The sequence below is a fragment of the Anabrus simplex genome, chromosome 1, assembly GCF_040414725.1.
Source record: "Anabrus simplex isolate iqAnaSimp1 chromosome 1, ASM4041472v1, whole genome shotgun sequence".
Lineage (NCBI taxonomy): Eukaryota > Metazoa > Arthropoda > Insecta > Orthoptera > Tettigoniidae > Anabrus > Anabrus simplex.
The window spans coordinates 1519291578-1519315828 of NC_090265.1; the positions used below are offsets into that span (position 1 = coordinate 1519291578).

At 39.1% G+C, this 24251-nt stretch overlaps 1 protein-coding gene across 2 annotated transcripts in view; it reads left to right on the forward strand.

Moving 5' to 3' along the window:
• Nucleotides 1-24251, forward strand: part of qin — an 870645-nt gene that overhangs the window by 401587 nt on the left and 444807 nt on the right. For both annotated transcript variants that reach the window (XM_067138014.2, XM_067138015.2), the window contains 2 exons: nt 5343-5459; nt 20282-20434. In XM_067138014.2, the coding sequence (XP_066994115.1) occupies nt 5343-5459; nt 20282-20434 (270 nt within the window). The remainder of the gene's footprint in view (nt 1-5342; nt 5460-20281; nt 20435-24251) is intronic.

The following is a 24251-nucleotide window of genomic DNA, read 5'->3' on the forward strand; positions in this document are numbered from 1 at the left end:
TCAATCTTGCCCCATATCATGACATCATCTGTAAACCCATTTGCATTTGAGGGTTGTAACAAAGTGTACTTGAGGGTACTGGACTTCCTAGAGGAGTCTAGGTTGAAATGGTTGAGTTACCTGTTGAAGTTGGTAGCAACACAAACACCCCAATACTGTTTTGAAAGAGAAAAAGACCTTGAAGCAGACAAACGGATAGATGATTGAAACAGGTTAAATATGACATGTCGCCATAAGACCTATCTGTGTTGGAGCGACGTAAAGCAAAAGAAAAAGAAAAAAAGAGATGACTGGAAGCAACGTGGAATGCGAGAAGATAACGGAAGACCAGTAGTGGCAGGACATAATAAGTGTTCATTCTCACATACAGCCTGTTGGAGTAGAGAATTGTTGGCGGCAGTGATGTAAAAACACTACAAAATAATTACCGACTATTCATGGATTGTACTTCGCACTGCTTTAATTCTAAATTGACAGTTTGTAAAATACATGAGCATCGTCTTACCTCTGTTGCCAGTGCTTTACTGCCGTGATACCGAGCTCGATAGCTGCAGTTGCTTAAGTGCGGGCAGTATCCAGTATTTGGGAGATAGTGGGGTTCAGGCCCGACTGTCGGCAGCCCTGAAGATAGTTTTCCATGGTTTCCCATTTTCACACCAGGCAAATGCTGGGGCTGTACCTTAAATAGGGCCACGGCCGCTTCCTTCCCACTCCCAGCCCTTTCCTTTTCCATCATCGCCATAAGACCTATCTGCATCGGTGCGACGTAAAGCAACTTGAAAAAGAAAACCCGCCATGAGAACAGCTGATGCAGTACGACCGTGGCGAATAGCCATCGTAAAATGTAATACCGTACTCAGAAAATCTGATGAATCGAGATTGAAAACAAATTCACAAAACCTTCAACACTGCTGTATGTGTACACTTACTAATAACATCTGGCACTAGAAAGAGAATACATTATTAAGAATGAAAGAGAATGAGGAAATAACACATCACTCACCACTAATGGCTGTCACAGGAAGGAGGTTTATCCTACAAAGAGAACACCACTGATCTGCAAGTCACAGGAACCCTACAACGAAGAATCACTGTCAGTATGACCAGCTCCCAAAGATATTCTTAAACTTTCGGTGCAGTTCTCCACTACACGTTCATTTTCCCACGGCTCTCATATTACTGTTTGTGTATTGCACTCAACTTTCCTCCAGTTATTGGCATTGACATTCACCACAGGTTCGGCTAACAGATTTTCCACTTCGGAACCAGTGAACCACTTATTTTTTGTTGCAACATAACTCTTAATCTGAGCCCAAACGAAAAATAAAACTATAGCTATTTTATACACTGAACTATTAAACCTGTATTGTACTAACTTACATTATGCTTAAACTATGCTATACTATACTAGAGAGATAAAGAGAGAAAAACATGGCTTACTGAAGAAAAATGCAGATCATCCTGAACTGTACCGAATACCATATACGCTGTGCGAGATAGGTTAACCACGTAGTGAATCTAAACAATAGACTTTTGAGATCATTCTCTACTGATATAAACCTGTATGAATGGAATTTTGGGATTGGTGTTCGATGTGTTTCAGCACATACCACTAGACAGGACCAAAATTGGCCAAAATGTCAATTTGGTATTAGGCCGTGCGGAGTATAGGCACTTGTATGGAAAGTAGGTTAGCTGAGCACTTAAACAGGGAGTTCCAACTTACATGAACTCATATTTTTGAAAATATCAGGTGACTTCATGTTTTGAATTCTAATATATGTAAAAGTGTGGCATGGTGTTCCATGTCTGTGATAAACAGGGAAGAAAGAGAATGTCATCAGAATAAACTTCAAGTCAATTCGCTCATTTGTTCGGGGCAAGGCCTTGCCGAACAGTGCTCCTTGGATGCGAGTGCAGTGGTGTCAAGGAGCAAAAGATAAGCAATGTCGCTGCAGTGGTTAGGTATAGCTGGAGCACTGCATAAACATTGACCACCACCGGATTGGAGCTATAGCCTCTTGATGAAAACTTAAAATCAAGGCTATTTTATGTAGTATGAATGCATTTAATTTTATCCTGGTTAAATTCTCGATCAAAAATCACTTAATGAGGATAAGAGAAATACATGTTCATAAAAGACATTTAACTAGCAGACAAGATCACAAAATATTAATTATGGTGCTTGATATTTCACAATTTTAAAAATCTAAAATTCTTGTGCTGAAATTCTGTTTCGTTAATTGCTTGTTCTAGAAAACATTTATATATACCGAGTGTCAGGTAAAATGTTCACCCACCATAACTTACAACTGTTAATGATATCAAAGATCTGTTTTCACTTTGAGTAATATTACCAAGGGGCTTATAATTTGACTTGCCTTTTCCAGGGAGCCAGTATCCGCTGAGATAATAATGCTAACTTCTTTCTTATGGAACTACATTACTTTCTACACCTAGCATTCAAGTCGTCCTCCGTGAACCATGTGGTCGGGAGGTTTGCGTGTCCCAATGAAGTAAGTAGCCGAGCTATAGGTGCAATCACATAGGTATCTGTCGAGAGATGACTAACGAATGGTTCATCTAAAGTGGGGTAGAAGCCTTTCGGAAGTTGCAAGGGCAGCAGTGTAGATGATTGGTCTGATATGGTCCTGTAATAATACTTAACATGGCTTAGCTGTGTTGATACTGCTACAATGCTGAATGCAACGGGAAACTACAGCCGTAACTAACTCCCAAGGACATGCAGCTATCTCTGTATGAATGATGTATTGATGATGGCTTCCTTCCAGGTAAAATAGTCCCCCTTTCAGATCTCCGGGTGGGGACTGAATGAAAGGGGGCAGTCAATCGGAAGATAGATACCGACATTCTGAGAGTCAGAGCGTGGAATGTTAGAACTTTGAATCATTGTGGTTGGTTAGAGAATCTGAAAAGGGAAGTGGATAGACTAAAGTTAGATGTAGTTGGTATAAGTGAAGTATGTTGGCAGGAAGAGCAGGATTTTTGGTCAGGTGACTACAGAATTATCAACACAAAATCAAACGGGGGGGGGGTTGCATGAGTTGGTTTATTAATGAATAAGAAAATAGTGCAGCATGTAAGCTACTACAATCTACATAGTGAAAGGATTGTTGTCAGGATAGACACCAAGCCAATGGCTACCATAATAGTGCAGGTCTGTGTGCCTACTAGTTCAGCGGATGATGAAATTGAAAGAATATATGAAGAGATAGAAGATTTAATACAATATGTAAAAGGTGATGAGAATCTAATAGTGATGTGAGACTGGAATGCGGTGGTACACCAAGGAATGTAAGAGGAAGCCTGCTGGTTGAATTCTGCACTAATAATAAGTTAGTCCTTGCTAGTACTTGATTTAAACACCACAAACGGCGGCTGTATACGTGGATGAGATCTGGAGACACTGGAAGGTATCAAATAGCCTTTATAATGATTAGGCAGAGATTCACAAACCTGGTGTTGGGTTGCGGAGCAGACATGGGCTCTGACCACAACTTGTTGGTCATGAAATGTTATCTGAAGTTGAAGAAATTGAAGAAAATAAGAACTGCAAGCAGAAGGGATCTAGGTGAGTTGAAAGAAAAAGAGTGTGAGGGATTGTTTCAGGGAACATGTTGCACAAGGACTAACTGAAAAGGCTGAAGGAAACACAGTAGAGGAAGAATGGACAGTCGTGAAGAACGATATCAGTAAGGCTGCTGAAGTTAGGGAAAAATTAAAGATCAACTAAGAATCAGTGGATAACCCACGAGATACTAGACCTGTTTGATGAATGTGGGAAGTGCAAGAATGCAAAAATGTAGGAGGCCCATAAAGAATACAGATGAATAAAGAATGAAATAGAAAGTGCAGACAGCTAAGGAAGAATGGCTGAAAGAGAAGTGCAAGTTGTATGTTCCTAGGAAAGGTAGATGCTGCATACAGGAAAATGTTTGGAGAAAAGAAAAGTAGATGTATGAAATAATAAGAGATCAGATGGAAAACCACTTCTAGGGAAAGAGAAAGGGCGGAAAGATGGCTGAAATATACCGAACAGTTGTATTAAGTTAAAGAAGTAGATTGCAGGGTTCTGCAACAAAATCAGCTGTTAATGGTGACTATGTGGGAGATCCAGTTTTGAGTCAGAATTCGACAGAACTTTGAGAGACCTGATTAGGAACAAGGCACTGGAAATTGATGACATACCCTCAGAATCACTGACTGCCTCAGGAGAAACTAGCATGGCAAGGTTATAATTTTAACATGTATTATTTAGAGAAGACTGGAAAGATAAGTTGAAACTGAATTGGGAGAAGATCTACTTGGCTACAGAAGAAATGTAGGAACACGTGAAGCAATCCTGACTTTACGTCTGATCTTAGAGAACTGAATTAAGATAGACAAGCCTACACACATGGCATTCGTAGATCTAGAGAAGGCATTCAGTGGTGTTGATTGGACCAAGCTATTTGATATTCTGAAGATGAATGGGATCGGATACCGAAAAAGGAAAATTATCTACAACCCATACAAAAGTCGGTGTACAGTGATACGAATGGCTGGCTTTGAAAAAGAAGCAGCAGTCCAGAAAGTAGTGAGGCTAGGATTCAGTTTGTCCTCTCTCCTTTTCTATGTTTACATAGAACAGGCGATAAAGGAAATCAAAGAGGAATTTGGAAAGGGAATCACAATCGAAGGACAGGAAATCAAAACCCTGAAATTTGCCGATGATTTTTTAAAATTTTTTATTTGACTCTGCAAAAGATCTGGAGAAATCGCTGAATTGTATGGACAGTCTTTGGGAAGGAGTAAAGATGAAAATAAATAAGTACAAAACAATAGTAGTGGAGGGCCATAGAACAAAGTTGGTTGATGCAGGAAATATTAGATAAGGAAGTGAAGTCAAAGGAAGTAGATGAGTATATTTACTTGGGTAGTAAAATAAGTAATAGTGGTAGAAGTAAGGAGGACAGGAATTGCAGACTAACACAAGCAAGGCCTTTCTTGAGAAAAGAAATTTGTCCACATCGAACATTGATATAGAAATTGTAAAGACTTTTGTTTGTAGCGTGGCATTGTATGGAAGTGAAACATGGACAATAACTAGCTCAAAAGAAAGATTATTTCAGGAATCCATACTCCATTAGATTTGTTGAATATTTTGTAGTAGAAAAATTTTGCTGATTTAAATGTACGGTTCTATAGATATTACCAGTTTGCTTCTCGATGAATGCATACTTTTGGATGTATGGCAATATTGTTGTATCGCTAAGGGACCCATGATTAAATTTGCCTGTTCTAAAATTTCATAAACATGACACACTGGTGTTTCATTTCAGAACTGTCAAGTGGATCACGTACTTCATCAGTCTCGGCTTTGAGTGATATTGCTCTCTCAGATTCAAGCTCGGTAACCAGTTCATCTCGGCTGTTAAATGCAGGCCAACCTGCTAAAGGTAAGTAACTTTCTTGAGCTATGTTAATAAGTCCTATATATGACAACAAATATAACAGGATAAAATTTCTTCTTCATACAAAATTCAGTAGAACATCAGTTAATCTGCCTCAATTAACCAATGGTCATATTATCTGAATGCCTTTGCAATGTTTAATAATCAATACTGCTAACTAAAATTATACTTCTAAAATTCTGCAGGGTCTTGTGAAAGCTAAATGGGAGGCTTCATTATCTGTAACAGTCTGTTTCGCGTATGTGATGCTCGCTCCACTTTGTCATAGACTTGCAGAGTGAGAGGAAATCTGTCTTTGGCATTTTTAATATCAACGAAGCTGATAACAACTGGACTGGCAGGTGATTAAGAAGAGTCCTAAGGGAGAAGGCCTTTCATCCATGGGCTTCTCACTCCTTGAGAGGAAGGGGTGTCTCAGTATACACTTACTTACCCAAAGCCAACTTTTGAGAGGAAAATCCTTGTAGCGGACAAACTCCCTTAAAATTTCTATCATCTCAACAGTTCGAGCATTCCCTGGAAGGTGCACAAGTACAACCCATTGCAGTCAGCCTGACTGTGGCGAGACAAACTTTAGGACACGTGCTTGGTATCTGTCCCAAGGGAGCACTGCAACAGGGTTAGACCAGCTCTGGCTTCAGCATTGAGAGAAAAAGAAGTACCAAGTTTCACTGCGTGTCTTCTACAGGGTAGACTAGAAGAGCCGTCATCATACAAAAAAAAACAAACAAAAAAAACCAACCATATTGCTTTAGTGTTGGATCCCACTGTAAGCTTAGAAAGAGACCTTGGGGCATATGCATAAAGTTGAGTAAATACTTGTAGTAAATACTTCTGGTAAATACTTATAAGTAGAAGCATCTACTAAAATAGTTGTCAAATCATTAGTGGTATGTAATGGTGTCGTTCAGGAGAATGAATGGTAGAATGCTGCCTAACAGCAAGTGGGTAATGGCTTTATCGTTTGGGGTGGTTTCAGTAAAAGTAAGAGTAAAAGTAAAAGTAAAAGTAAGGTGAGAGTGGAAGGTATCTATCTTCAGGAAGCATATTCTATCGAGCAATGCAGTACCATTTGAAACTTAGTTTAGTGGAAGAGGGTTTGTTCTGCAGCAGGACGATGACCTGGAACACTTGTCAAAGCTGTGCAAGAAGTATGTAAGAGACAAAGAACAACTGCCAAGAGTTGTACAGGTAATGACCATCACGAATAGTATGTCAACAGTTGTGAACATTTCTGGCAATGCCTCTTGCATGCATGGTGGACTAAAACCACAGAGATGTTGGAAAAACCAACCGGAAGATTGCTATATATTTGTCAAGCAATATTCAGAGCAAAGGTAGGAGGATACAGATGATCACAAAAGTTAACAGTGTAGCTCTAAAATACATTATATTCTATTGATTGAAGCATAAATTGTTTTATCGTTCGTCAGTTTGTGTATGATGGATGCCTATGTTTGTATTTTCATAAGAAATAAATGTAATTTGAAATATCACTAATTTGCTGCCTACCGGGCGAGTTGGCCGTGCGCGTAGAGGCGCGCGGCTGTGAGCTTGCATCCGGGAGATAGTAGGTTCGAATCCCACTATCGGCAGCCCTGAAGATGGTTTTCCGTGGTTTCCCATTTTCACACCAGGCAAATGCTGGGGCTGTACCTTAATTAAGGCCACGGCCGCTTCCTTCCAACTCCTAGGTCTTTCCTATCCCATCGTCGCCATAAGACCTATCTGTGTCGGTGCGACGTAAAGCCCCTAGCAAAAAAAAAAAATTTGCTGCCTAACGAATAACAAGAACTGGAGTTTTCTTAAGGGAAGTTTGAACTTTCTGATGCCAGTGTATAACATTACAGGGTTTCTTTTCTGGGCATGTTCTTTACTCTGCTAACTAACACTGTGCTTCATGATGATGATGATGATGATGTTTATTATGGATCCTTACGGGAAGATTGAAAATGATTACCGAAGCTCCATTTGTCGTGGGAAGGCCCGTATACCATCACCCCGATTAAGGGCGTTGTCTACAGGATCGAGCGACCTCCTTGGAGGAAGCTGATGGTTGTCCATCTGGATTGCCTGGAGCCATATCATGGAGCTGCCTTAGGGATGGTGCAGTATGATTTAGAAGGCCTCGGCGATGCCATTTTTAATGGAACAAGCCTGGGTGGATGAAATAGGGGCGAATCACAGAGTTGTACTCCTCGTTCTCGCACCACTACGGACAACCCGTTGGAGATGGGACGGGGTGATATTGCTGCCAACTCGTTTACTGCTATTGCAGTGTGGAAACAATGAGAATCGTGAACCGAGACCCTTCCATATCCAGAGGTTTCCACAGGCTTCTAGTGCCTGATGGATCTTGAAGGGTCATTCACCTTATATCAAGGTGCAGGATTGTTTAGTGTACACTGTCAGTCAGCAGTTGATTTTGATGAGTGGAGAGTGCAGTCAGTGAGACAGTGCTGTGTGGTGTACTGCTGAATGTTAGATCAGAGCAGTGTGCTAGAGTTGACGGAGATCTGTGAGTGGACAACGAGGTATTATAGTACAGAAGAGTGACTGCAGTGTGAGTGCGAACCATGTGTCTCATACGTAAGATAGGTAACTTAAAGGCTCCACCTCCTATCTTACGTTTTCAGTTCAACATGGACAAAAAATGAAATTCTTAGGTTTACAATGTGTCTCATACGGACCTGTTAGACTGTTGTGCACACCTTTAAGCTGTGACCAGTGCAGCCGCTTAACCTCTTAACATGAAAGCCCGAGTATACTCGGGGTTTTATATATTCATATAAAATAAAATCCCGAATATACTCGGGAATGTCGCTTATTGGTCGGTACCTAATTTAAAAGGCAGAATATACTAGTTTCTTGTTGTTTCTCAATATTTCCGCCAGATGTTTATGAAATTATTACTTTAGGGTCCCATTTTTGCCAACAGATGTCTCTGACTCAACCGTAGTGGATGTCGGTGACTCAGGCAGTTTGTTTTTGCGGCTTTCCAGCGATGTAGCATTGTGATCCTTGTTTTAGGGCATTTCACACAGCCACAAACATTTGAACAGTATTGAGTGTCATGTTGTATTACTTGCCATCTGTTTAGTGCTGTGTTATTTATTTTAGAATCCGTAAAAAATATCGCAAGTATACTCAGGATTTTAATGCAGGAACTTTTCGGTGGCTTATATTTCATTGTTAAGTTCGAAAAATGTATTTTTATTGTTACCACTGTCATTAGTTTCCAATAAATAGCCCATTTTATCAATAAAAAAATATTCATATTCATTCTATAGCTTGAAATTCTTTAGGTAATGAAGAATATGTACATATAAATTGGCATTATCATTTTCTTTGTGGTTCATATATTTGGCTCTGTTGCCCACATATTTTTTTGTTTTCCTGACCATTACCTCTCAAGATGTAGGAGTCTTGAGATTGGTAATGGAGTCATATCCCATTGTGTGGGAGGAAATACACTGTGTCCACGAGGCACTCTATCAAACCCCTTTCATCGTTTATATTGTACTGTTTTCATCGTCCTGATATCGGAATAAAGGTTGTCATACGACATTATAAGTTTGCCATGCACGGTAATGAGATCGCGAAGATTACGTAATTGGGCCATACATCAGAAAAGAATGCATATATTAAGTAAAATAGGCCGTGATTTCGGAGTGTATATATTATACAAACGTATATAATCAAGAAGGCCATGCACGTGACGGCAAAGATGTTTATTTGATGAATTAAATATGCCTAGATCACGGACTGAGACGGAAAGTTATAAAGGATCCATGCGGCCGTGATAAAATAATAGAAGGTTTTAAAATTGTTAAAAAGAAGTAGCTGAACAATAAAAAAATCTGTTACGCAAAACGATGTAAATTTATCCACGAGAAGAAAAATTAATCCTCGTATAAAGAAGAAGGGAGATATTGTAGTTATTACCGGCTGGAGAACCTGCAAAGTGAAGGAATATTTGGATATCATATATATTCGAACGAATATCGTGACGGAAAATCAGAGCAAGTTGGAAAATACCCGAACAGTAGTCGGAGTATAGACTAAAGGCCATACGAGCAATCAAGCCGAATTTAACGCAGTATAGGTTGAGTAGCTGGACAAAAGAAATTTTTAGAAAGCTAACTTGATAGATTTTACCTGTTAAACTGCCGCAAAGAATTAACCTTGAATTACTGTCCTGATAACCTGAATCTTAGATACAAACTTGATACTCATTCCCAAGAGTATGGACGTGAAATTAATTCCCGTTTTGGAAATGTTTCTTTCATATATGACTGACGGCTACAACATGAGAGGCTAAATCGGAGATGGAGCTGACTGTCCGACGCAGACCGCCCAGCTGTTACTACTATCCCGGGTCCCAAAACTACAACCTGATAGTGACGTAACGGAGGATGGAGTCGTTCTACGCAATCTTAAGATGACAACATCGAAGCCAAAGCCAGTCATCTAACGTCAGTGATCGCAAAATAAGTTCCAAAGAGTTACTTTATTTTCTTGAAATTAATATGCAGTAAATATAGTAGTTATATTTGTAGTGAACATTGGTATGTTGTTTTTACGTAGTTCTTCGTGATAAAATCTCAGTCGTTGCCATCTTTGCAATGAGATTGTCCTTGTTGACTTATTATTATTATTATGGGAATAGGTATTTCTTCCAGAGTTTACAATCAATGTCATAATATAGGAATGTTTATAATTGAACAAGGAGAGATTTAGAATGTGATTTTCAACCATTATGGGACTGAAACATCGTATATAAAGAGACGTAACCCTAATTAAATTTTTTAAAGAAGATAGTTGATTTCTGAACAACCAATATCTGTTTGCTGATGCGACGCGATGACATGTGAGTACATATTAACTTGTTTGATTTATATATGTGTTTCATTTTCAGGCTAACGTGTTTATGTGTATTATATATGAAATCTAACCCAAAAGAGTACCGTTGCAGTACATTAATGAGATGTTAAGATGATTTGCCGTCATGTTGGAAATGATAAATGTTTACGTAGGGAAGTTATGATTAGAGTGGCATGTTAATGTGGATTTACGAATAATTATTCGCCGAGATATGTTTATGGGAATGAATGGTGATATATTATGGTAATTAATATTGGTAAATGGAGACATAGATATGCTTATGGATAATTTTGGCGGTAAATACAGTGTATTATTGGCCGATGGTGATGTTTCACATATGCGGCAAAATATTAATATGGTAATGCGAGATATATTGGGTTAGCGGTACACGAATACAATGAAATACATCGCAGATTTCGTATATGGGTTACCGTAAACTGTCTTCATAGGAAATATCCAAGTAGGAAATAAAAGAAGGGAAACTTGTAGTCTTCATAGATAATATATATCAACGTTGTACTGAATATTATTGGAAGTTTGTTGTCGAGAATGAATTTAATTCATAGAACAATCCCATAATTTAAATCTCTACCACAATTAGATAAAATAGGTTACCAAATGCATTCCTACGGAATTCTTGATACCTGATTGAATATTGGTAAACCGTAAGACATGTTAGGTATAATTTCTATTTGAACTACGATTATAATTATTCTTTACACGATACCTACATTTAATTTTAAGGTGTTATTTGAATATTTTAACCTAATGACATGGTCAAGGTGACCAATATTTCTCATTTAATGAACTATATATATTTGAAATAGCCATTTTGAGCTGATATATATTTGGAACTTACTTGCGATTGCTAACGTTATAACATGGGAGGAAACACGTGTGTTTGACAGAATATCAATATGATAATGATGAAAATAAGCATTTTTATTTTTTTTAAAAGAGGAAAGAAACAATAACTGATGGACTCAGACTATGCATATTTAGTATGGAGATTACTTAGGCTTAGGGACTTAGATTTATTTTTAACCCAAAAATGTTATACTACGTTTTCAATAGAAAGAATATGTACTTTCGATTTTTATAATTAAGAGAATTTATCCTTTATTTTTGTGATGCGCATAATTGATACAAGAAGAATAGTTGAATCAGATCGAAGTTAGATTAAATTTAATTTAATTTTTTTTTTTTTTTTTTTTTTTTTTTTTTATAGAGAGGAGGAAGATAATTGATGTTGATAAATATTATCAGATTTTCTTTTATGATTCTGGAATCATGAAATAAATTATAGATTATCCAATTTAGATGTTATTATTTTAGGAGATAGGCTAATATCATTATGATATAAATAATTTTGGATTAATTCTTTTTAAAAAAATATTTTATTTATTTTCTTTTCTTTTCTTTTCTTCGAATAAATGGACTTGGAAAACTTGATATTGATTCTGGATGATGAATGGTATCGATAGTAATTTATTGAAAAGGAAATGTGGTGTCTCACTTGATCTCACGTAAAAACAGTATGGTTCGCAGATGCAATTTAATTATCCCTGAGAGGTGTCGCGTGGCAATTTAAGGATTACCACATCAAATATTGTGATAGGAAAAATGAAGGTTACGACATCGCTAAAATTCTATGATGCGATAACTGTTTATATGATGAGTATTTAAAGCTAACATAGCTACCGACACTTAGCATCAATTTTATTATATGCATTCATCCATTTAATGATCTGTAGGAGTGATGGATGATTGAGGGGAAAATAGCCGGAGCAATTGTTAGGTCGCCCAATCTGGCGCACATATTAAAAATGGTTGCCCAATATGGTGCAAGAAAGAAACCCCCTCAGGATGGTGCAATATATTTTTCAAACCACCTATTCTCATTCAGAGAGAGTAGGAGTTTGTATTATTTTTTTAAATTTTTTTTTTTTTTTTTTTTTTTTTTGACTGAACGCTGAAAGGCATAACAGTCTATAATGATGATGTATGTTTTTTTTTTTTTTTTTTTTTTTTTTTTGTGAGGTTGTAATAATATTCCCATAGATAAATCTTGACAATATACGTAGGCAAGTCAATAAGTATCTGCAATTTTGCTCTAGTTGTCTTTAGGTTGGCTCTACGGCGTATGCTCACCAGCCGCTAGATGGCACCGTTGCCTACGTCTATGGTAGGTTTCAGTGTTGTCAGTCAGTACAGCTTGTGCTTGCAACATAAAAATGGCTGTGCCACTCTCTTTGCACCAAGGAAGAACAGCATTCCATAATCAGTTTTTTTTTGTGGGCTGAGGGTGTACCAGGAATGGAAATTCATAGAAGACTTTCAGCACAATACGGGGACAGTGTTTTGCCACAGCAAAGTATATATTAGTGGATTGAACAGTTCAAGAGGTGTCGCACGAGCGTGAAGGATGAGGAAAATTCCGGGCATCCATCTGCAGCCGTAAGTGATGTCAATTTTGAATAAGTGTGTAATATGATGCAGAATAACAGGCGAGTGACTATTGATGACGTGGCAAACCATATGCACATTATCCATGGTTCTGCATATGAAATAATGCATAACCAGGCTTAACTTTCACAAAATCTCTTGGAGATGGGTTCCAAAACAACTCGGTGAAGAGCAGAAACTCAATCATGTGAGAATCTGTCGGCACCTACTGGACCGTCATGCTAACGAAGGTGAAAAGTGTCTGAAACGGATCACTGGAAATGAAACGTGGGTTCACCACTTCGAACCAGAGAGCAAATGTGAAAGCATGGAATGGAAGCATCCCAGATCCCCATTCAAAAAGAAATTAAAGAGTCAACCTTCTGCAGGAAAAGTGATGCTCACACCGTTTTGGAACTCTCAAGGGCCAATCCTGCACCATTACCAAGAAAAGGGTGAAACAGTAAACGCTGAACGTTACAATGATATGCTGGTAAACAAGTCGAAACCTGCAATTCGCAACAAACGCAGAGGTTGATTGTCAGAAGGACTTCGTTTGTTGCATGACAATGCGCGTCCACATACTGCTGCCCACAGCGCTGAAACTCTTCAGATACTGTGTTTTGACGTGTTGGAGCACCCTGCATACAGTCCAGATCTCGCCCAGTCAGATTACAATCTGTTTGGTCCACTTAAAAATGCTCTAAGAGGCCATCGATTCAGCTCCAATCAACAGGTGAAGGAAGCGGTGCATATGTAGCTTGCTGGACAGCCAAAAACCTTCTTTGCAGAGGGTATCAGAAAGCGTGTGAAATGGTGGACCATATGCATGGAGAAGCAGGGTGAATATATTGAAAAATGATATCAAAAAAAAATGTATACTCTTTTGTAATAAATTATAAAAATTGATTGCAGGTACTTATTGACTTGCCCTTGTAATCAGAACCAAATTTCCCCGATCTAATTCAGGGTAGACGTTATGAAGAGTAGTAAAATAACAGGATATTGTGATAATGATTTTTAGTGTAGTGGCTATGGGAACCATTAACTCGATAATATTTGATTACTTCTTCTTGTCTTATTAGGGTCTTTGGTTGGGAGAGAGAAAAAAAAAAAAAAAAAGCCCTCTGTCAGTAAAATGACTATTAAACTTTTCATACTGGGAGTAGTTCAGCTCAACCCTTGATAAAATAATATCAGATATCCACCCAACACCAGAGTTTTATGATCAGTTTGTTGAAGCTGTGAAGAAAGCTTCCCGCGCTTCCATACCACGAGGATGCAGAGTTAACTATATACAAGGTCTAACTTCAGACACAGCTGCCCAAATGATTTCACTGTTTCAGGAAGATCCACTAAGTGAAGACACTATCTCAGCTGGAGGGAAACTGCTTTCCTCAATTGCAGAGGCAAAGAAAGATGCTTGGATCAAACTTATGGAGGAAACTGACATGTCAAGGGATAGCCGAAAGGCTTGGAAGCTTCTCAAACGACTTAGCAACGATCCAGCCAAGGGACCAGTCCATGCAAATGTTACAGCAAACTAAATCGCAAATCAGCTTGCCATCAATGGGAAAACAAATCACCCAATAAGGAAGATGGAACATAATATCCTAAAAAGCGAGGTAATGAAGTCCAGTAACCTATCCCGGCCATTTGAAATAACGGAATTACAGAAAGCGATTCAATGCGCCAAAAATGGAAAAGCGGCAGGATTAGATGATATCACAATAGAACAAATAAAACACTTCAGTTCAACCACACAGGCATGGCTTTTAAAATTCTTCAACAACTGCTTTACTTCCCTAAAAATTCCGAAAATATGGAGAAAATCCAAGGTGATGGCATTTCTGAAACCTGGAAAGGAACCTTCGAACCCTAAAAATTTCAGACCAATCTCCTTACTCTGCCACCTATACAAAATAATGGAAAGAATGTTGCTCAATCGCTTAATGGGAGTAGTAGACCAAGTCCTAATCCCTCAGCAATGTGGCTTCTGCCCAGGAAAGAGTTGCATAGCACAGGTTTTACATCTAACCCAGCATATCGAGGATGGGTTTGAAATGAAGAAGATTACTGGTGTGGCTTTTGTGGACCTCTCAGCTGCCTACGATACAGTAAATCACAGGATATTATTACACAAACTTTGTAGAATGATTACAGACATCAAGGTAACCAAGATGATAGCTACTCTCCTGGAAAATCGTCGCTTTTTTGTCAAATTCCAAGGGCGCCGAAGCAGATGGAGGAATCAAAGGAAGGGACTACCTCAAGGCAGTGTACTGGCTCCTATTCTTTTCAACATCTACACTAATGACCAGCCATTACCAGAAAATACTAAAAGCTTTATATATGCCGATGACCTTGCACTTACTACTCAAACTGATACCTTTGATGAAGCAGAGATCTCTTTAACTGCTGCTTTAGAAGAGCTAGGTACCTATTATGAGAAAAACCAACTCAAACCAAATCCAGCTAAGACTCAAATCTGTGCGTTCCATCTGCGGCATGCGCAGGCCTTTCAGAAACTCAAAGTACTATGGAAGGGGAACTTACTGGAACACTGCTTTACACCAAAGTATCTGGGAGTTATGCTGGGTCGCACATTAACATATAAGAAACATTGCCAAAACCTGAAACAAAAGATAGCTGCCAGAAACAACATTCTACGAAAGTTATCAGGAACAAGTTGGGGAACACAAACACAAACAATTAGAACATCAGCTCTAGCTCCATGCTATTCTGCAGGAGAATATGCCTCCCCGGTTTGGTACAGGTCAGCTCATACGAAGCAGGTCGACATCGCTTTAAACGAAAGCTGCAGGATCATCACTGGATGTTTGAAACCTACACCCATTGAGAAAGTCCAACTTTTACCTGGTATTGCTCCCGGTGAGATTCGTAGGGAGGTAGCAGCTAACAAAGAACGGCTCCAGGCATCTTCTTCAGAAGCACATCCTCTCTATGGATACCAACCAGCCACACAGAGGCTAAAATCTAGGAAAAGTTTTCTCCGCACATCAGTTAACCTTGAGGGGAAAGCAGAGAATGCTAGAGTCACAATGTGGAAAGAAAGAATCCACCACCTTTCCAACTGGATAGAGCCAAGGGAAAGTCTTCCATGTGGACACCAGAAGAAGTGGACAGTATGGAAAGCCCTTAACAGACTCCGTACAGAAGTCGGCAGAACCAAAGTAAACTTGCGGAAGTGGGGCTTCTCAAGTGATTCATCACTTTGTGATTGCGGCGAGCAGCAGACGATCCAACATCTATGTCAGTGTGTTTTATGTCTTTCAATGTGTACTATGAAAGACTTGATTGCAGCCTCCCCCAACGCTATTGACGTCGCCCAATACTGGGCAAGCATCATCTAGCTCTCGAATATTGTTGCTCTATCTGTGATTGTATAATAGACTTATATACAGTGGAACCTCGATTATCCGTTCCCCGAAAATACGTTTTCCCGGAATATGCGTTCAAATTACGTGGTCCCGCGAGCATCGTAATTAAATCACGTTGTAAAAGTCCCGCATTATCCGTTCCTCGAAGAAACGCTTTCCCGGATCAACCGTCCAGAAATTCCAGTCCCATTAATGCTAAATCCTCGATCAATCGTTTTTTAATAAACTGTATCTCACGAAAGGACGGCTATGGCATATTTATGGATCTTGGCGTTAACGCCCCGTCACTGCGATAATTAAAGCAAGTACTGTACCGGTACTAGAAAAGCGATCGGCGGTGAACTTGCATAAGAGACCATCTTAGCATCGCATTCGGGTGGTATTGTTTAGAGAATCTCGGAAAATCATAAAGCAGAGGGTGCCCACAACAATTGCAAGGAGACACGGTGCATTTCGACAGCTCTGCTTGAAGACGGAACGAGTTTCGTCATATGTTCACACTTATAAAACGTCCATATTATGTCCAGGGTTAGATGTTTATATTTTTACATTTTTTTCGATCATACTGCCGAAGAGGTTTTCGGCACTTTGATCAGGGCACTGCAGAGTAACTGGGCTTTCAGGCACGAATCAAAACTGCTCCTTCTTAACACAAATTCAGTACCTTTTGATATTATCGTACATGATATGTTAGCGAGACCAAAACAGATGTTGCACGCCACATTAAAAAGAAAAAAGCAATGGGAGGTCTTGGGATTGCCTATTACTGTTTAGGTCCTGATGTAAGACTGGGAAGTTACGTTTTCGTGTTAAAATACCAAAAACTGCAGTCGTTTTATTTGCGCACGTTACATTTTAAATGGTTGGTATCATTTCAAACTCGTACTGACATGTGCAGCGAGCGCGCTTTCCAGATGACCTCAAGGTCACGAATAACCGTAATTTCTGAAGTTTTTACATTTCTTTTATCTTTCCAATTTGATTGGATTTGTGACGCGCAGAATTGAATATAATGCATTCGAGAACTTTTAAGAATCGATACTTACATTTGAAACCATGTTTTCGAGTTCAACATAACCTTTAAAAGTCGATGTAGGCCTAATTTGCGCGGTACGAGATTTCCGGAAACTGACTACGAACAGTATACCGGAGACCAAATTACAATGAAAGATTAAGAAATGAACGGATTTCGCCATCATTTTGGGTGCTTTTGTATCTAATGTGCTTTATTTTATTAGATGAGAGAATTAAAAACAGTGGCGGCTCGTGGATATGAGCAGTGGGGGGCGTGCCTTAGTTTCATAATTCCATAATATATCTCAAGTTCTTCAAACCATGTCATCAAGATACACACTTCGAAAACTATAGGCCTACGGTGCAATGCATATGCAATTATTATTATTATTATTATTATTATTATTATTATTATTATTATTATTATTATTATTATTATGCGTGAATGGTCCCTTTTGGAACACACGAAGCTTTATTTATGATATGCTTTCATCTGTTGACTAAAGATCCTCTTCCTTTCTTACGTCCACTTGGTACCCGCTCTTTTTGGTACTTCATCCTCTGGAGTAACTTCCCACGTGTCAATTTTCTTTCTATATATGTTTCGATTCAAAATGTCTTCGGGTTGAATTTGTGCGTTCTTCATGTCCGCTTTTGTTTGTATTATTATTATTATTATTATTATTATTATCATTATTATTATTATTATTAACATTTGCCTGTTCTTGTCCATGATCGAATTATGTTTACGAATAGTTTCGTTGTAGTGATCACTCAAACAAGACATGACATTGACTTTACCAAGCATTTCAAAGTCCATGGTACTATTGATATCACCCCTGTGGTGATCAATTTATCTCCTTTCCTAGAACGGGAGAATAGCGGGCAAGGAATGCAGTAAAAGGTTTCTGAGACATCACTTCCACATATCCGCGCGTTCTTGTTATATACGTCAGGAGAATTAATTTGTCTTTGGAAAGCCCTATTTTCATTTTCCTTGGTCTCCGGACTTTTCAACGAGAAGTCTGGTGTCGGCCTACCACACTCAATCAATCAATACTGATCTGCATTTAGGGCAGTCGCCCAGGTGGCAGATTCCCTATCTGTTGCTTTCCTAGCCTTTTCCGAAATGATTTCAAAGAAATTGGAAATTTATTGAACATCTCCCTTGGTAGGTTATTCCAATCCCTAACTCCCCTTCCTATAAATGAATATTTGCTCCAGTTTGTCCTCTTGAATTCCAACTTTATCTTCATATTGTGATCTTTCCTACTTTTATAGACGCCATTCAAACTTATTCGTCTACTAATGTCATTCCACGCCATCTCTCCGCTGACAGCTCGGAACATACAACTTAGTCGAGCAGCTCTTCTTCTTTCTCTCAATTCTTCCCAACCCAAACATTGCAACATTTTTGTAACGCTACTCTTTTGTCGGAAATCACCCAGAACAAATCGAGCTGCTTTTCTTTGGATTTTTTCCAGTTCTTGAATCAGGTAATCCTGGTGAGGGTCCCATACACTGGAACCATCAGTTCGATAGAAAGAGAAGAAAACGTTAGTTCTTTAATATGTTCGATGGTAATCATACTGTACGAAGTGCAAACATAACACTACGCCTACATATAAATCACAAACTTTCTCCTAATTTCACCTCGTCACAGTCACCTCACGAGATCATTCATCAACACACAGCTAAACATCGCGTTCTCCAGTGAGTATGGCCAACATGAGTCAAGTGCGAGGAGACAGTAGTTACAGTCGTTACGCGTTTCGTTAGTTAATAATCCTGAAAACTACAAGACTATTTTAAATATATACCGGCATATTTAACTCGGGTAAGTGCCACAGTAAAATAGTTCCTAGTTTTAGGAGAGAAATGGCACAAACTGACCCCTGTTAAATAGAAATCAAATCAGCAATGTTTCAGGTAGGTTGGCTGCAACCATGGGCCGCGGCAGAAACGCGCCGGAATCTCCCTTAGAACAGCACATCTCTACTGTGCCTCTGATTGGCTCCCTCAAGGCCAGTCGTGCGAGACTCGGAGTATTTGGTCCGCTATGAGAGAGCGCCCTCCTGCGCCGGGCCAGCAGCGCATCGGGCCGCAGTACAGTACAACTCGCGCCCTTGACAATAACAGTACAACTCGCGCCCTTGATAATAATAGTAAAATATTTCACTTGTTAACATTTAAGATTAAAATTCCCTAATTTAATGGAACCCGTGGGGGGCGCGCGCCTTAGCGCCTCCCAAACGAGCCGCCACTGATTAAAAACTACTTACGGTCGATTGTCGTTTGGCTTGGCGTTATTAGATTTTTCGAAGTTTGGCTAGCCTAATCAAAGTTGCTGAACTGAAAGAAGTTTTCACGGGAAACTAACGAAGATTCCCCTGTAAAATTAAATATAAAGTACTGAGATTTTGAACTTGCGTACCGGTAATTAATGCGGTTTCGCGGTCTAACATGCCCGCCTCTCATCCAGAGGGCCCGGGTTCGATTGCGACCAGGTCAGGCAATTTTACCTGGATATAAGTCTGGTTCCAGGTCCACTCAGCCTACGTGAATACCTTTAATTGTGGAGCTATCTAATGGTGAGATGGCGACCCCGATCTACAGAGCCAGGAATATTTGCCGAGAGGATTCGTCGCACTGACCATGCGCACCTCGTAATCTGCAGGCCTTCGGGCTGAGCAGCTGTCGCTTGGCGGGCAAAGTCCCACTGGGGCTGTAGTTTGGTTTGGTTTAGGAGTTTTTGTAAGATTATAATTATACATATTCAATTTTTGTGATGTTTAGCCAAATTGTTGATGGTTTTCATTCATTCCCGGATTTTCCGTTTTCCCGTGTTGTACGTTTTATTTTCATGGTCCCTCAAAAAACAGAGTATCGAGGTTTCACTGTATTTGTATAGTTGGAATGTAGATATCTTGTTGCTTTTTGTTAAATATCTATAAGTAAAGTTGATACTTCTGACACGAATAAAGAAAGAAAGGTGATTTTATTTAAGATACATATCTCTGAATGGATCTTGTATTTTCTTATGGATGGATGATTGTATTTCAGGTTGTACTGAAATTGTGACAGTCTCTCACATCAAGGATCCCTCAAGCTTCTATGTCATCAGAGAAAGCGATAAGAAAAGGCTTGACATGTTAAGCAAACAGTTGCATCAGTATGTTTCAAGAGGAGCTAGACCTCCAGCTGTTGTTCTTCAAGGTAAGGCCATGGCTGCTGTGTTATATAAGATAGCCTTTTAAAAAAATTAACCAGCTGCATATACCATAATTGTAGTCTTGATGGTTGCTTTCTTTATAACAAATATGTTTCCCATTTTAAGAATATTTCAATATTAAAATATTTACTTCATTTTTGCTGTTATATTAAAGGTAAACAGGTAAATTTCTAATAGTTCCTTCAGAATAATGGTTTATAAGGAGAACTAATATCATATTTACTCGTGTATTATGCCCCCTGGCATTTTGAGAAGAAGAAAATGAAAAAAATTAATCTTGCATACAAGACCCCCAAACGTAATTCGTGAGAGGAACAATTATTCTGCTTCGATGGGGGTAAAAGTCTTATTGCAGCTCTGATATTGCCCAAAATTGTGAATAGTTCCGTTCGTATGACCCACGCAATGAAAACACGCATCAGAGTCATGTGGTACATCTGTGTTTCGTAGTTAAGAGATGTCCGTCTCCTTAGCGTGGGCCTACTGCACCTCTGGCGTCGCACAAATAGGTGAATAGTTTAGTGTCCGACCCACGCATTGCAAGCATGCATCAGTCGTGCTACATGTCTGTGTTTTGTAGTTAAGAATTTCCGCCAGCGTAGTGGTTAGCACAATTAGCTGCTGTTCTCGGCAGTATTGAGTTTGATGCCTGGTACCGTACTGCCAGAGATTTATGAATGGCAGAAAGGTTGGTATGCGGTAAAAATGGTATGTGTAACTTGCCTCTATTGGTGGCCTGTCTAAAAGAGCTGGATGAGAAATGAGTTTACTTTAGTTGAAAAATATTCCTGGTTGCTTTATTTTTATTTACTCGAGTCAGAAGCATAGATTAGGACTTTTATGTTTTGGTTTTTACATTACAATTTAGTAACAATAAAACAGAAGGAATTTTTACATATACTGTATATGCTAAAATGGTATTAAACAGTCTTTGCCCAGAAGCGATCAACTGCGACTGCATATCCTTGTGCCATGAGCAAGTCCTTCCACTGCAAGAATCGGGCCAACACAAGCACTGACACAGATGCTTGGTAGTCTGCACCTCTCCGCATTCACATAGTGGTGACACATCCAAGTATCCCTATTTCACTAAGTTGTCTTTAGACTTTCCAACACCTGTTCTTAACCTGTTCAGTGATCTCTATGTGATCCAGTCCAAGTTGTGTCCGGTTGGTAAGCATTCAGCTGGTTTTGTCCATGTTTGAAGATGACTTGTTCTGAATGCCCACAATTTTTTCTCTGTCTTTCTTCAGAAATGTATTTAGTAGAGATGTTAACTGTAGGAAGCTCCTCCTACATTTCAATATAGGCTTTGATGGAGTGTGTCTGTGTAGGATGTCGCTCATTTTCTTCAATTTTTTTCCTTTTGGCATTTGCGGCTACTTCCCGGTGCGTATCAGGAGGAGAAATTTCTGCCATACAATACAGTTTGTTGGCTTCAAACATCCAGTAATTAGTCTTGCAGTTGTTGCTATCAATATAGCAGGCGAGATCATTAACAAGGTGATTGTTTAATATCTCATAACTCAGGCCAGTATACTGTGGGTATTTTTTTTGGAGAGAATTAAGTTTAAAACATGACAAAAACTATCCAGTTACAATTGCTTTACTCGCTAACGTACCTAGTAATAATAATAATAATAATAATAATAATTTTATGTCCTAATTTACTTTTAATGATTTTTGGTGATGGCAAACAAGACATACTAGGGTATACATTAATAAAAAAAAAATGGAGACAACGAATGTACAAAATTAAACATTGTGATAATAAAACGAATTACCACCACACCTGTAGATGTCCACAAATGCGGCAAACTTTCCTGCTATTGATTTTTATTCTTTCCATCGTGGAACTTTTGGCACTCTGGCTGATGGTATACCTAAACCTAAATAATGCAATCTCTTCTCATTTACAGCTGTTTAGATAATTCCTGAGGTGATAAATGCAGAGGGCAAGCACGAAATATACTTAAAAATAAGGGTTTGGCTTTTAACAGTCGCAGTTATGAAAATAATGCTTCCATTCACTAGTATTACATTCAGAAGTACAACTCGTAACATACGCTGGTTATCAGCTGGTGGTTTGGCACACATTCTACAGCACGGCTTTATTCGAAAGGAGTGGCTTCTGCTACACATACACCAACTGGGAATATCAGAGACCATCTCAAGAAACAGTTGGGGAATAGATTCACACTGTTTGGACTCTGTAGTCGGGAACAAAAGTATTTTTAAAACGTTCACAAAGACGGGACCTTAACCTTTTCAATGTCATACCCCACAATTTAGGTTTTTACAGGCACATTAATAAACCTCTCTCTAAATAGCAAAACACGCTCATGGGACACTATATTCACAAAAATGGATAAAATACAGATGAATAAAATTGAAAACAACCATATCACACAATTTACCTGCTTAAAATTTTTTTTTTTGGTATGATATTCCTCAAAGCATGGTGCTGGGCACAGAGTTTTGTTGCAGTCCTTGAATTGGTAAATTGTCCTCGTGGTCTTCTTCTCTCTTCTTGCAGTGTGTGCACACACGCTGGTTTAACCTTGCAGGTGTATCACCTTTTGAAGGTCGGCCTCCAGTAGGTCGTGTGGCTCTTGGAGGAGCATTCTCTGCTAGTGATCGGATGACTTCCATTCTGAACACCTTATGAGGTCTCTTTAGTCCTTTCAAAACCCTTTCCAAAATGAAGCTGTTCAGAATTACAATCTCCAACAGGTGGAAGAATAGTTTTTTATACAATTTTTTGGATTTTTGTGATGGCTGCACACCCGTAATCATCTGGTCGGATTTATCAACTGGTCCCATTTTCTGGTTGTAGTCCTGAACAGACACTGGGATAATTCTCCGTTGTCCTTTGGCTCTTTCAGTCTTGCCTGTATCAACAATTCCACTAGTATGAGCAGTTGTGAGCATGTTTACTTCCCTTCTATCCATCCATTTGACAGCAAGGTTATTTGAGGTATGCCTCTCTTCTACCTCACCTCTTCTTAGTTTGGTAGTGGACCCTGACATTCCCCTTCTGTTTTTCCTCACTGTTCCACAGGCATGAGTACGCTGTGCATGCAGATCTTCTAGAAGTTCTGGACTGGTGTAAAAATTGTCAATATAAAGTGTATGTCCCCGATTGAGAGATGGTTTCATGAGAGTGAGGACAACAGAAGCAGAAAACCCTATCTGTGAATCTTCAAGTTCTATTGTGGCTCCAATATATACAATAATATTGAAAATGTATCCAGTCTCAGTCACAAAGTACAAATAACTTCACACCAAATCTACTTCTTTTTGACGGAATGTATTGCTTGAACGCTAAGCGTCCTTTGAACAGAACTAGACTATTGTCGACCGAGCTCGATAGCTGCAGTCGCTTAAGTGCGGCCAGTATCCAGTAATCGGGAGATCGTGGGTTCGAGCCCCACTGTCGGCAGCCCTGAAGATGGTTTTCCATGGTTTCCCATTTTCACACCAGGCAAATGCCGGGGCTGTACCTTAATTAAGGCCACGGCCGCATCCTTCCACTTCCTAGGCATTTCCCATCCCGTCGTCGCCATAAGACCTATCTGTGTCGGTGCAAAAAAAAAAAAAAAAAGACTTTTGTCGAAGCATAAATCTCTAAAAGGCTGAAAAATGGCAGGGAAAGTTTGTTTCAGGTGCTCAATAATAGGCTGGATTTTGTATAGTTTGTCACCTTGAGGTTGGTAGTAGTTGTCATTTAAATGAGGGAACTGCAGAATTGCTTTATACACTCCTGCATTTTCACAGTTCAATACGGAAACATCAGTAAGT